Here is a 16,455-nt window from a genome sequence, read left to right on the forward strand (position 1 = left end):
GAGGCAATATTAAATACATTTGTTATTTGGGCATTGACATTGTTAAATAACTGATAGCAACTAAAAAAAACAAAAACAAAAAAAAGATAGACGAAGCAAGCATGGACTATTACTTTTAAGAGGTTTAAATCCTCTTTACATTTTTCTGTTATATCATGCTCTGTCATACATCTATTGCTAATCTGCTATTGCATTTGTCAGTGCTAAATTTTGTCCAAATATTCGTGAGGATGAAAAGTCTTAAATAAAGTTTCAATTGCATCATCTGACCGCATTCAAAATTATGAGGTCCTTTTCAAAATGGAGCTCGTGTCATTTCAAAAAGGAGATTAATTAAACACCTTTTCAACAATCCAAATTGTTAATATGAGTATATCAATAACCTTTTTTCACTTTCTAGTGTACGTGGTATTGAGAAAGTATAGTAATCGTTAAAGAATTCGAATTCGAGATTTTTACGAATCTCCACGTTTTAGACCTCTGAGTTCGGAAAACACATTTTTGGAGAATTTCAGTCTGTCCGTCTGCCTGTGACAAAGAAAACTCAAGAATGCTTTGAGCTAGATGGATAAAATTCGGTATATGGTTTTTACATAAAGCTTGCAGATTTCTAACAAATTTTGAACAAAATCCGTTCTGAGAAAGTCTGTCTGACCAGATGTACGAATAAAAGTTAACACGATAACAACAAAATGAAGAGATCAAGATATATATAATTCGGCACACAGATTTCACATCTATATTGTAGACATCTAGCAAATTTTGAGTCAAATGCTACTAGAGATTGATCATCTACTGGCATGTACGTTTCAGAAACCTGTCAACGCGCTAACTTACAAACTCAATGACTTAAATATAGCAAATTTGGTATGGGATTTTGTGATCCCAAGTGTAGTTTTGTGTCAAATTTTTATTTCAATCGTTTGGGAAAAACACTTCTAAAATGCAACTTCAATTCGGATACTATTAATCTCATGCCAGGAATAAATCGACAAAAAACTCGCCAAGGATTACAGGGCAGATTCAGTAAAATGTTAAATTCACGCCAAAGGTTAATATTTCGTTACTATTTTATGCAACGCCATGCAATGCGTTCTTTGGGATATCATCTTTATTGCAGAATATGCGAGAAAGTTTTGAAAGGACCACTCCTGCTCGTTCCTCTCTCTCGCACGTCTTTACAAACTTATAAAACTGAACTATAAATTTGTATCATTTGTTTAGCATTGAATCGATATGGAACTTTTTTTTAATAATGATGCTAATTTTTTTTAATAATGATGAATGCAGAATAGTTACCATATTTTTGACAAAAAAGAAAAAGCGAATCACTAAGCCATGATAGGCCCTGGTAACAAATAGTTCGTTTAATAACATCCTATTAACCTTCTTATAACACTCTATTGCTCACTATCGATTCGATACTAACTTTTTCATTCTCCTCCCGAGTCATCCATATGCAATGCAAACAAAATGCATCTAATTTTCAATGTCGCTATCAGCAGGCGTCGGGCCGCAGGGGATTAGCAAAGTTTTAAGCTTCATTAGAGAGATAAGAGAGCCCTAGCTATTTGCAAGGATGACTGGAGCCCAAATGAATTCCCATTTTTGCTTTATTCTCTCCACTTTTGCTTACGAATGGTTTGAAAAATGACAGCAATACTTATCGAGATGAAACAGACAGTTCTTCATTTTTGTAAAAGTAAGAGAGTCCGCCTTACTTATCCTTACAAATGTAGCCGAGCATTATCGCCGTCCAAATTGTTTGCACTTTAAAAGAGAAACGATTCTTCACTGGATCGTTAACAAGACAACTGTGTGAGAGAGAGAACTTCGGTGGTTTTTTTTCTTTAGGAAAAATTAATTATGAGAAACATAAACTGATAAGTCGGTATAGTTTACTGACATATGCTAACTAATGCACGTCGTAAAAATGTTGTATTTGCCCTGGAAGTCGATGTAATGATTAAAATTAATTAAAAAGTAGAAATGATTACTTACAAAATGGATAAGTGAAGCGGAAATAAGGCATATTAAGAAACGATATTAATGGTTAATTAGGTTGTAATTGTATGGTAATTATACTTAAAGAAAAATTGTTTTTGGTGTGTTCTTATTTCTGAGGTATGTCTTGTTTAGTCACTAAAAATATTAGAGGTGTGAAGAGCAAGTTGCACAATTTATTTTAAATATCATTTGGAAATTAATATAACAATAAAAGATGGAACCTTTTTTCTTTAGCATGTATTCAAATTATTTATGTTGCATTAAAGGAATATGTGTTGGGCTGCACAGGTTTAAGCAAATTCAAATTCAACAAAACGGAACAGCAGGTCTAGTGAATAGGGAAAAAAATTAAATTATTTGAATATAAGGTATGATTTTCACAGCCGTTTTCAAGAGGCATTGGACGTTCTTCAAGTCAATGCAAAAATAATAAATAGGGCAAGACTTTAAATGCTTTTTATTTCCTCACAACTTATGCACATAAAATACTACTAATACTACAAAAGAGCCTCAAAATATTTACAAGACCCAACACACGTACATCGCATTGCATTAAATAGTGAAATTCTCAAAAACTGTAAGCACAGGTATCTCGTATGAATCTTGTTATCTATATTATTCCTCCTGCTTGGTTGCCATACGTAAGATGTATATTCCCCTGCTGGTAATTCAAGAAGTTCCCCGTATTAATAAAGAAAAATTTAAATAATTTATGATTTTGCTGAAATCATTTTGTTGTATTAATCTAGTGTTCTCATAGCAACACTTTCTATTGTATTTAAACAACGTTTATAACTTAAATTTTCTTTGATAGTTTTAATAGAAATCTTTCAGAATCCTGTACCTTTCAGACAGTTATCTGTTTGCGATAATTTGAATTTACAACAAAAATCAGTGAAGGTTTTCCCCACCTTCGCTTTCTCGTACAAATATCAAAAAGTGAGTTTAGTTTTTAATAAGTATGAATTCTTTCCTAATTGGATCCAAAATTTGATGCAGACTTGCAATTTTGCTATGAAGTCTGCATACGCTCATTTTATTCATTCAATTTGTCATACGATGAATCATCGTGTGCACATACACATTTACAAAGAAGTATACATCTACCGGCATATTTAGTTCAATATTGCTCATAGATTTACAGTTTTGTGTAAAGAGACCATATACAAAAATTCACTATTCTGGCATGCTGCGATTTTGAATTATCGCGTCAACAATCGGATAAACCAACAATTTCAGAATATTTGGGGGCTGAGGAGGGGAGGGGGTCTCAAAGGAAATCTAAAGTATAGAGATTTATCAAAATCTCAAGACCGAACTTTTGGATTCTTATGATCTTTTCTTTTTGTATATAAGAAAGTGATAAAGTTAACATGAGTGATTGCGATGCTATACCATTTTATAGTTAACACTAAGGCAGGTGACTCGTGAAATTTAGAACATCGTCGCAGATCTTATATTTAAAAAAATACATTTGATATTTCAGCATTGCATTTAATTAACAAAGAATTTACGGTAACTTAAGTAGGACGTTCTGTTTTTTCCAAAATAAGCCTTTTTCACATTAAAAACTTTAAAAGGTGAACATTATCATACTGACTGTGGAAAAAACAAAATTTATTGGGAAAAATTTATATAATATAAAATCTCGTTTTCTTTCTTCCGTCATTCTTTGCATTTTGAATGCCAAAACTGGCGAATGAAAAAAAGAAAAAATGACGTTTCGCATTTGGCATCGTTAATTTTTATAGTTTAACAGAGATCTTAATTTGCCACTTTGTTTTGTATCAATGTTTTTTTTAAGTTGTGAAATCGTTTCAAGAAAAAAATTTGCAATAGCATTTATGTAATGGCATATTGATGCATCCTTTTTTCCCCCATATCCTTGTTGAAAACTCTCTGCTGTATGATTTCCAGCAATTTAATGGAGACAAATCGCGGCTGGTATGCAGGGGACGTGTTTGTGACAGGAGGAGGGGAGTGGGATGCGTAATGGGTGCACCCAGTCACACCCATTACGGAATCTGAATGGGTACGCAATTGATACATCTGAATACCACCACACCGCAAATATCCGTCTTCTTCGAGCGTGCTAATTCGCTTATCCTCTGCCGTATCTTGTCCGATGAGTAGCCGATTCATTGGACCACGCATGCGATAGAACAGTGTACAAAAGACGAGAGGGGATGTATCGCTTTTCATCTAACAATAGACGATTGGACGGAGAAAAGGGGGAGCCGACTCTTAACGCTCGACAGGATTCGTTTGGAAAGGCTGATTTTGCCCGAGAAGAATCAAGGTTGCAGTTTTTGTTGCGCTAGGCGCTGTCGCCAATAGGTAGGCGCTTCTTCTTCGACCTTCCGAAACTTCAATCTTCAGCTGCATTTTTTTTTACTTGGTTTGTTCACTATTCTGGAGTCATTAAGCTTTCATTATTCACCATTAAGCTTTATTAAATATCAGTATTCATTAACAAACAAACGTTATTAAACATAAAATGTTTTAAATGGATTTTTTTTTTGTTTTGAAAATGGAATTTCAAGAAGATGACAAAGGTGTTTGTTCCTTAAATAGAATGCAGATTATCCTTAAAGATTCTCTAGAAAGAATAAGAGAAGTGAAAACTTTCCCGCTTTCATCTTTCAAAAGCAACTCGAGAAAAATTAACATTCCAATTTTTTAAAAAAAAATTATGAATATATTTCGTGAATTGAATTTAAATATTACCCAATATCATGCAGTGAACTTCTCAATTTCTCAGTATAAAACAACAATATGTAATTCTGTAAGTCATTGCCTCTCCATTAGTTCATTCAAACGTGGCTACCAACTGCTGGAAAACTTCGCTTTTTATCAACTTCACCCTTAACAGCAACTAATCTAGGCTTGATTTTATTCTGATAAAGGCCTGCATTATTCAATGAGGAAAATTAGAGTTTATTTACTTTGATGTACAAGCAAAATAATAAATTAGGCATAGGAAACAACACATCGTGTTTTGTATTAATAATCACTATAAAACAAAATTTCGCCTCCCGTGTTGTGAATGATTCAGAAACCAAAATCTCAACAGATGTACCCATCCGTTGACTTAACTCAGAAACTTTGACTTGACCCTTCCACTCAATATATCAAACACAATTTTATTGATCTTTACTTTTTCGTATATGAAGTATAGAAGAAATATTGTAGTCGACAAAAAAATTTGAAAACAAAATTTTGACGCATTTTCACGTTTTAGACCTTTTTGAGTTCCAAAAACACAATTTTGGTTTTATGCTCGTCTGTGAATATTATAACTCAAAAACGCATGAATGAAGTTTTGTATATGAGCTTAAACGATTAGATAAATCCATTCGCAGGAAGTCTGGCTGATTGTTCGAGTATAAATAAACTCAATAACTACGAAACGTAAAGAAATAGTTAGATAAAATTTGATAGACAGTGACATCTAAAATATAGATTCTTATTAAATTTTTAATTAAATCTGTCGAATGGTTGACTATATGTCGGTCTGTACTTTCGCATGTTTGTAAATACAATATATCTCAAACTCAGTCAGATAAATCAATGAAATCCGATATGTTACTTTGTGACTACGACTATAACTCCGCGTCAAATTTTAATTGGTTTCTGGTCGCCAAAAAGTGCCCCAAATACATATTCTTACTATAGGTTCAGTAAAATTATTACATTCATGTCAAAGATTCTGTATTTCAGAACTATAGTTTGGCAATGCCATGCAGTGTATTCGAGATCTTACTCGAAGTCTACAATTTTATGCGGGAGCAGGATCAGTCCTTTACTAGAGAGCATGCTACCCTTGTTGGCTATTTTACGGTGGTAGTGAAGCTGTAACTAAGTTAAAAAGTTACATAAAAAGCCATAGTGGTATAAGAAAATAAATGTCGTTTTCTTTTTTAAATTACATTGTTAAAAACTGTCTACTTAAAACTAACAGCAAAAATATCATGCCAGTGAGCAGGGGAGTTGCCATCTTTTCCTTTTGGAAACAAAGGAAAAAAAAAATATTAACGCGAGGTAGTTCAGAAGAGGCGTAGCTGCTCTACTCCAAAATCAACCTTTTGTCTTTAAAGAAAAAAAGTATTTTCATCCTATGCTTCATACTAGATGTGCTTTAAGCTTGATAGTATATGATGGCCAACCTTTGCTGGAGGGAAACTTCGAAGTGATAAAAACACCCTTTTCAGATATAAAATGAACATAAGTTTAACAAGAGGAAAATAATAAATGGTATTTATTGCTTCTCTCTCGGCATGCTATCGTGTGATTTGAAATTTCTGACTCTTCTGAATGTTGAAAATATTTTCTACCCTAAATTTATAAAGGCTTTCCTTTATTTTTTACGACTATTAAGCAACAGTTCTTCTGGGGGATGGAGTGAGACTCAAACTATTAAGTTAAAGAATAATTCGTAACTAATAATAAAAAGTATAAATGTTAAAGATTCTTAAAACAAGAGTGTTAAAATCAATAAATATTGATGAAATTAAACTGCGAAAAAATATTGCTATGGCATGATATTAGACTATTTTATTTTAATGTCTTAGCACTTGAAAGGAAATAAATCAATATTGCAATAGAATTTTCCCCCTCCAAGATAAACTAAAAACGATTAATCACAAACTGCAAGATACGTTTTGAAGAGTCATAATAAATCATCACTAGAATCAATAGTTGCCGAGAACTGAAGTAAGAATTGCAACAAATTATTATAAAATTACTTAAACATATTTGCTAGTTTGATCTATTTACGAAAATATCTATTAATTTTTTTGTCAATATACGGAAAAATAAGGAAATGAAATGAACAATTAGTTTTATTGTATACAAAATGTTTAACTACACATTAATAGTTAAACGGGGTGCATATTACAAATAGAGGCAATTTCGCTAAAGCAAATTTTATTACTCGTATGAAACATACATAAAGCAAATAATCCACAGATCATGACATCAGATCAAAAAACAACCCGTGGAAATGCAGTTATCGTATCATATTTATCTCGAAGGTAATTAATAAGAATATTCTCAATAAAGTATTAAAATTTAGTAATTTTAATGAATTTAACTACATTGTACGAAATAATTGGCCTTATTGTGCATATTACAAAATAGAAAATGCCATGCAACTAAAATGTAAATTATTATTATGAGTTTTGAAAAAAAAAAAATATTGAATTGCTGGAATAAGGCCTCGCATATGCTGACACTGATGCATTGATTTTTTAAAAAATATGTTTATTGTTGAAAAAAAAATGAGCAAATAAAATGTTAAAAAAATGCTACATATAAATTTGCAAATACTTTTATTTTCAATATTTAAACACTATTTTGTTTTTGTCTGATGTTTATTTTTGCCTTTGGAATAGTCGCAGTGGGAATATGTAAGTCAAAACTTTAACTATTCTTGGTTTAGCCTCCCATTTGTAAAATTTTTTTTACGTGTTTTCAAAATGTTTTTTTGGGGGGGGAATGAAAATTAGTGATTGAAATTGGAAAAAAAAAAAAAAAAAAAAAATCTTTTCTGCATTACTTTGTAAGATTAAATTGCCTCAAGATTAAATTTTCGTATGCATTTTATTTGAATAAAAACCACGTTTCAGCAAAATATTATTTCTTATGACAAAACTTTAAAATATATATACCAACAGACATTTTTATCTGAATATCCGCAAAGCGATTTCATGACTGTTTACAAACAGTTTCCCACGAAATATTTCAACAATTCCTTTGTCATCCTACATTCAGAAGCCGACCGGAATGTACCGATGAATAGATTTAAAATGAGACTTCAGAGATTCTACAAGAATGTGAAGTCAATTGGCACTTTAAAATTTTTTAAAAAGAATATTAGGGGAAGCGCGACACAGGAGCCCATAGAATTCTCCCAACTTTGCGGGTGACCGTCATCACCTCTTGAACGGTGATGACTTCACTGACAGCAAGGGAGGATCATTTTTCCTTCCCCCACTTAAACAGCAATCGAATCTTGCTCCTTTTTTCTGCACCTACCCCTCCACCCTTGCTTCTATTTGAATCTTCTTGATCCCGTGAACGAGAGAGGTATTGCATTGCGCGATCCCCCTCTTTTTTTTCACCCACAACAGTAGGTCGTTGTTTGGCGATTTATCCCATCGAAGTGAATGTTCAGTGACAAAAGGAAGTTTACTGAATTGGTTGTAAGAAATTCATTTTGGCAAAATAAAATTTTACAAGGCATCACACTCCTTTCTATTTTAAGGAGAATTCCTGTCTACTTTTAATGGCTGAAGAATCATTGATCAATTTCATTTTTTGTTCTGTTTTCAGATGTTAATACATTTATTTATTTTTATTTTTTCGGAAAGTAATATATATTAATACCTTTGGTTTTGCATTTGTAAAGTCCATCCTTTTCTGCATATATTTATTTAAATTTTAATATTCAAGATATCCACTTTAATAATTGCCCAATAGCTGATTTCGAAATTGTTACATATATATTTATGTAATGATATTTTAAAATTTAATTTAGATCCCAATTAATTTCTTACTTTTTTTATCTTAATTTTACCCATATTAACTTCATGCTAAAATGTTTTCTTATTTCCTGATCCGATTCCTACTTTTTTTTTTATTTAATTAATCCTACGCATGCTTTGTAAAACTGTAAATTCAGCAAGTTCTCACGTTCCGAGTGAAGAGATGAAAAACCTTAATGTGTGTGCAACGTTCTTTTAAAGATACATGAAATTCCCTTTTCCAAGTCTACATGTGTCAAAGAAATCCCTATAAAATTTTCAGTCCCTACCATTTCAAATAACAACAGCAACAATTGCGATTAAAAATAATCTAGCTATGAAGCTTTGAATATCTCTACTTTAAATGATTTTAGGTCATTTCTTCGTCTACCTTGTGGAAGATCTACCCTCCAATAGACGGTGCTTACTCTAGGTGGCTTTGTTTTCTTAAAAAATAAATAAATAAATTTAATCACAGAAGTGTCGATTATTTTAAATATTTGAGTGTCAAGAATATTTCAATAAATATGGCTCCTAAGATTATGTGATTGATAAGAATTTAGATTTGCTATTCTTTTTATCAATATATGTACAGGTTCAAATAACATAAAATATTTCCAGTGCTATTTAAAGCATTTTTCCAAGATGAAGAATAGTTTTATCTCAAATGATTTAGAAAGTAGCTATTCAGCTAAGATTACAGTGGATACCCTCTACATGCTTTAATTCACATAAATAATAATAAAAAAAAATATTTCGAAATCTTAAAAAGGTTTGAAAAATTTTGGAGGGAAGGAAATGGATATAAGTGCAAAGCATCAGTTCTTTATTTCATTATTTATAATGCGAGATAATGTTTTTTTTTTTTATATATAGAACATATTTTGGAATAAGACCTAAAACCATATATATTGATTGTATTGATAAAGATGTTATAAAATCAATTAATTGGATAAATATTGCTGATAATAGATAACGATGGAATAAATTCATTGAAAATGCTAGGACACATTCTGGGTAGTTGTCTTGCATCGTGGTAATGGTATGGTATATTACCATTACCATTGGTATATTACATTACTAAGGATATTAACGTTTTGTAGAACGCAATTATATAAGTGCAAATTATTTTTATAAAATAATATAATTTTAAAATCTTCTAAAAGAATTAGTAATGTGGGAATAATAAGATATAAATCTCTAAGAAAGTTTTTACAGTGAGATAATATAATATTTTGATTTTAAAAAAGCATAAAAACAAGCAATAAAAGCCTCAAGATAATTTAGATTTTAGATTTTTATAGCCATGAATATTAAAAAAAAAACTTTAGTTAAAAGTAATAACCGAAGTCTTTAATAATGGTTTCATTTTCGGACTTATTCTGACTGAAAAATTATTTTTGAATTACTCTTAAGAACTCTTATTTGATTCACTAAAGAACTCTTTTAGTGAATCAATTTGAGTTTATAAATAGAAGTAAAATATTAACCATCATTAAAATAAAAAATTCTATTATATAATTTCATCATCAATCATCATGTATCAAAATTAAGAAAGTTTGTTTTTGGCATCCTTCAAAGTTTTATTTGTTTCTAAGAAAAGTTCAAACGTTCAAAATATCCATAATGCTTTAAGACTGATTCTTCTGATTTTATTTTATTTATAAAATTTACTTCTTATTTATATATTTATTTACTTCTTATTTATATAGCTGCAATAACTCTGTTACCAAAATAATGAAAGTATAGCTGTTGAATGTACTTAAAATATTTTGAAAAATTTATTAAAATTAGAAAAAAAAACCTTTAATAAATTTGGTATTACTGAAAAATTAATTTTAAAAAATTGAATTGGTTTTAAAATGTTTTATTTTGTGTAGTTATATATTCCAAAGTCAATCGAGGTTTTTACGTTCTGCCACGGTAATTTTTTCATTAAAAATCTTTTACTAGTATTGAAATTTCGTTTCTCAATAAGCACCTGCAGCCTAAAATTTATTACGTAGCAAATGTGACAATTTGAAACCCAACGGTTTGCTCTGTAGTGCACTTTGAACGATTTGAACGTAGCATGTCGCATGCATATAAATATTATCATGTTAAAATGTCGGAAACTGCGTGTGGTGTTGCGGAATGCAGTTTCCTTTTTATTTAACAGCTGTTAAGATTTTGTTATTAATAGAGTATTTATAGAGTATATCGGGCAAAAAAGATGAGCGAGCAACATTTATTTATTATGTTAATATGATAATTTGTTTAAAACAAAAATTAGTATATATCAATTTATTATCATCTAGTTATACAAGAGAATTAAAAGATCTGTTTATAATAGATTAAAAATTTTTCTCAAGCAATCGTTTCTTGGGATGGTTTATTCCTTGATCTCCAGATATTATATCTTATTATTTCACAAAATATTATTTGGGTAGCATTTAGAACTGGATTTTTTTTTATCTCAACTATCTTTTTCCTTTTCAGAATCCAAATTTATATACACTACAAACTTTGGAAAGGCATTCTTAATTATTTTTTTTAATCGAGAGTAACAATTATGAAAATACGCTACTTAAGCAACCCTAACCCTAAATACCTAACAACTTTACCTTTTACGAGAAACATTTATTGAAAGAAAAAGAAGTTTTTCTGCAGAAGTATCTTTAAAAAAAAACCCCTGAAAGAAGCTTTGTTCCTTCTAAAATTATTTTTAAAAAGTGGGTTCAGCGTATGAACAAATGTGTTATACATCGCGAGAATTATTATTTTTATCTAGATTAATTTTTCCATAATAGAACATATACAATTTCTCAGAGATCTTAGTATTAATGTATTACGGAGTTGGAGTTGGATTTTAATGGCACAAAAATTAGACATGGCTATGCTGCGCCAAATATATGATGAATATATGAACATATGGTAATATAAAATTATAGTGAAAAAATGTTCTAAATTGCGCCTAATTCGTATTAGGGATAATAATAATTGTAATGTATTATGGGAAGCTTTATAAAGCATATATTTTATTTGTACCTTTCATTTTGCTTGTATTGCAACAAATTTTATTGGTTTTTTTGTAAAGAAAATTTTAAGAAAATAACTTCTTTTTTAATGCAAATTAATTTGAATGATACTTTTATGATGTGAGAGCTCATATACAAAATGAAATCTTTGCTAGGAAAAGAAAAAGAAAAAGATTTTCGAACCTTTCTCACACGTTTTTCATCGTAAACAAGAAAGCAGTAGGTGGAAGGATCATGCATTAAGGTCGAACAGAAAACTCTGAGGGCGAAGGAAAGAGCAACGGTCCATGGCAGAGCTCACAATCGAGCCTTTAAGTATTTTTTTCACCTTCTTCCTCACAATCTCCCCACTTTACATGCATGGCTTCGGCTCTTCTTACACACTTTTTTTCGCCCCACACCTAAGTGCAGGGACCATTTTCAAAAATACTTCAGTCGTCACGGTTGATGTTTTGGTGCGTACTAAAGGGGTGGGACAGGTTGACTATCAGACTCTTCAAACACCGTTACAATGCTTATGAGAAATCTGAACGTTTAATTATATCTAATTTCTTATCTTTAAAATTACCAATAAACAGTTAAAAATAATAATTGAACTAAATTTATGTGAAATTTCCTAATACAATCTCTTCCTAGAGGTGAATTTACCCCTTGGAAGAGATTGTATTAGCAGTGCAAGGCATTTCTGCTTATTTCTAAATATAAATTTCTTAGTTTCATTCTATAACTTTGAGAAGGAAGGAAAACCTGATTCTCGCGCGTAAGATAACGATATAATTGATTATTACGGTTATAAATTATTGCATTAATGTCTCGCCAACAAAAATTTATTCTTATTAGTTAGAAAACAGAAAAAAGACATTAAAACATTTTTTTTTTTTCTGTTGTAAATTATGATCACTTCCTGTAGATAATTTTTTTCTTCTTTTTTCATATACAAAGAAGTACATATTACAATCGCAAATGATATGTTTCAGTTTGATTTTTTTTTGAATGACTATTTTATAATGTTTTAAAGTTATTTGGCATATATCCTTTCAAGTAAAGATATTTTTCATGGAAAAATGTTTCGGGAAAGAATAGCCACAGAAATAGGATAAATAATTTCTTTCGAAACGTTGAAATCGTATTCAATATAGGTTTGGAATTTATTAAATTATTTTTTTTAATTTTATTTAATTTAGGAAATTTACTAAATAAAATAAATTGCACTGGAATTTTGTTAAACTAAAATTTCACGCATCGACATAATCCAAATTTTACTTTATTAACAATTGAAGCATTGAAAAATTTAGTTTAATTCAATTTAATTTAAGCATTTAAAAACAAATGAAACTTTCGCTTTTATTCTATATTCAAAAGGAGATTCCAGTAAATTAAACAATACAAACAGAAGTTCATACACCTCATACAAAAAGCAGGAATCGTTTTCGGGGAAATATTCCTAAAGTATAACCTGCATAAACACATCTATTTATATATCATCAAAAATCATTCAATTTAATTTTTGTTCATTTAAGTGTGATCAATAATATTGATAAAAATTCATTCATTTCTACATATTTCTTTTCTCAAAATTCTGATTTCATTACATTATACTTTAATAACCAATTCATCTCTTTAAATCTCAACTATAACTAAAAATTTCTACCAGAGATATTTTCAGAATGATCATCTATAAAATTATTAGCACGATTTCTTTGATAACAAATTAATATCTTTACCAGTCAGAATATTTCAAGAAGAAAAATTTATGGTCTAATAGAACAGGCCTTATTTTATATAAATATATCCCATAAAATTTCTTTAATGCATAGTATTTCATTTCTTGTTATTCAATATATTAGTAATTTTTTGAACCTGTTCTAAGTTCAAAGACTAGATTTAAAACTTAAAAAAAAATTGAAGTATTTTCATAGCATTAATTTTCAACGAATATTAATTTTCAAATTAATATCTTTACCAGTCAGAATATTTCAAGAAGAAAAATTTATGGTCTAATAGAACAGGCCTTATTTTATATAAATATATCCCATAAAATTTCTTTAATGCATAGTATTTCATTTCTTGTTATTCAATATATTAGTAATTTTTTGAACCAGTTCTAAGTTCAAAGACTAGATTTAAAACTTAAAAAAAAATTGAAGTATTTTCATAGCATTAATTTTCAACGAATATTAATTTTCAAATTAATATCTTTACCAGTCAGAATATTTCAAGAAGAAAAATTTATGGTCTAATAGAACAGGCCTTATTTTATATAAATATATCCCATAAAATTTCTTTAATGCATAGTATTTCATTTCTTGTTATTCAATATATTAGTAATTTTTTGAACCTGTTCTAAGTTCAAAGACTAGATTTAAAACTTAAAAAAAAATTGAAGTATTTTCATAGCATTAATTTTCAACGAGGCATCAAAATGAAAGGGAATTTAGAAGGCAAAATGTACGGTACCTTTCGTCACAATCACAATGACTGATCGTGTGAAACCTGAAGTTGAAGAAGTTGAATTGACTCGTAAACCCTTCAATGGTGTAGGGGCAATGGTCGTGATCTCTGCAACAACGATCCGCGGCTGCGTTGTAACCCAGCTCGTTGAATTTCCTCGCATTGCTTCCAGATCCACACCAGTTGGTGCCAGGATACAAGAAAAGATCCCTCTTCAAGCGTTGTAGCCCATGGTGATTACTGTGTAGGGTCATTTCGCGGACTTTCTTGTGCAGGTTTCGACATTCCCTGCGTAGTGCACCGTAGTCTGTGACATCTGGTTTTACAATGTCGAGGTTTCCTTCATCATTCGTGGGGGATCGGGTCTCATTCAGAAATTGTTTCTGTTGAGGACAGTTGATGTCTGCAGCAAAAGCTTCAAAGAATTCGTCCACCGACTTTGCTGACTTGAGGTATTCACAATCCCTCAGTTCCCAGCCTGAATCGTATATCAGTTGAATAAAATGCCGACCATCTGTGACCTGCAGCAAGGTCAAGATTTGGTACTCCCGTGCTTGACTTGACGTCGAGAAGTATGGGGAGTCTGTTGATTCAGGAGGAAGCTCTACCGTGGTCTCTATGGCTGAGATTCGTCCCTTTTGAATTCGTCTCTCTACTTCACCGTCTGGAAGGACTCGGGTGCATACAAAGTCATTCCCGATCGTTCGCAACCACGGAGGATGTCTGGTTTCTCCGGTTGTTGCCGCGGTGAGTAGAAGTAACGTCACCCACTGTCGTAGTCGGCGAGATATCATACTCGCATTCCTATAACGAAAACGAGGCTCCTTATTTTTCATAATAAAGATTTATAAAGGATAATTATTGCGAGACACAAAGTTTAAATTATGTTCAATTTAAATTATTTCTGAACTAAAGAGGAAAGAACGGCCTGTGCTATCTCAGCAGATTAAACAACTCTACTCTTATTCTTACGAATTATATTTGAAAGGAAATGATTGAATTGAAAATCTTATTTTTGAAATCAGCAGTTCATGTTTAACCCGCAAAGTTATAGGAATTCAGGATTATCGCTATTCAGACATTATTGTTCCTGTGTTAAAAATGCGATCTCAGCAGAGTTAAAAACATTTGTAAGCTTATCGGTAGCGCTATTTATCAGAAAGGAGATGTTTAAAATATTATTGGAATTTCTATTTTCGAAATCCGCCGATAATGTTTAATTAGCATGAATAAATGAATACTCTGATATCATATTTCTTACAGAATGAAGAAGGTCAAATGAAATGCGAATGAATGGCTCTCAACTAGTATTACGACTTAGAATAAAAATATTTAATCTAGGTTTGCCGAAAGGTTTTATCGGAATGAGTTGACAATTTATCTATAAAAGGTGATGTAATTGCAACTGAAAAGAACAAAAAATAAGCAAGCATTTGTAATGATCTAATGCAAAAATCTTATGAAACAGTTTTCATTTTTGTTAACTGCAAGTAATTCTCGGATCTTATGACTATTTTATATACCTTTTGCTTTTAATTACAGGTTATTTTGAACAATGGCATCATCTCTTTTTAGTTGATCTCTACCTAATTATTACGAATATATCATCATCGAATCATTCTTCTACTATGCATATGTACGAATGTTCATTTTTATTCATAATGGAGAATGAGCATATGTATATTGGGGCTTTACAGACTACAATGAATAGGAAGGAGAATGTGTATGTCTATTCTGGCGTTATACAGGCTGACCTAGAGCTACCAAAGTTTCCACAAACATATTTAAGAGGACAGAAATATACATTTTAATGCCATCTTTTAAAAACTTCCAAATTTTAATTAAACGAAATGTTGGCATTTTCCCGAGAAAACTCCTAAAAATAGTATTGCACAAAACCAATTTTTGCACTATTTTAAAACTTGAAATATTATCTTTTTAATGATACCAACTTGATTACCTTGCAATTTTCCGTAATTTTAATAATTTTTTTAAAAATATTTTTCCACATAATTTTTAATGGATTTCATCGTTGAAAAGAGAATAAAGCTATTTGTTTTTGTTTCATTATATATATAATCGCTTGATTTTCTTTCTTTGTTGATTTTACTGACTTTCTGCACAAATTACTGGATATATCAGAAAGTGTAACTACATTACTGCAAAGATATCATGCAGTTTAAAATAGATCATCCAAACATTTTAAATTTTGAATGGTAATGTGATGTCACAGGATTCGACTCCATTAGGAATGTTGATGTGAACAATAAGAATTGATCTAAAGCCATTAAAATAACATGCCTTTAAAGTCTGTCACAGTTTTATGATTTTAATGTCTGCTTAAAATTTCTTGTTCATGCATAACGAATTTAATTGAAACTTCTTATCTATATTTTTGGTTGAACCGCTGATCAACCAAATGATTTTTTTAAAAGTAATAAATCACTTTTATGGAA

General features: G+C 30.5%; 1 protein-coding gene across 1 annotated transcript in view; it reads right to left on the reverse strand.

Annotated features, from left to right (window-relative positions):
• Positions 1 to 16,455, reverse strand: part of LOC129966752 (uncharacterized) — a 41,655-nt gene that overhangs the window by 22,581 nt on the left and 2,619 nt on the right. The window contains exon 2 of the mRNA XM_056081310.1: positions 14,006 to 14,803. Coding sequence (XP_055937285.1) covers positions 14,006 to 14,793 — 788 coding nt within the window. The 5' untranslated portion in view covers positions 14,794 to 14,803. The remainder of the gene's footprint in view (positions 1 to 14,005; positions 14,804 to 16,455) is intronic.

The sequence above is a fragment of the Argiope bruennichi genome, chromosome 4 (assembly GCF_947563725.1).
Source record: "Argiope bruennichi chromosome 4, qqArgBrue1.1, whole genome shotgun sequence".
Classification (NCBI taxonomy): domain Eukaryota; kingdom Metazoa; phylum Arthropoda; class Arachnida; order Araneae; family Araneidae; genus Argiope; species Argiope bruennichi.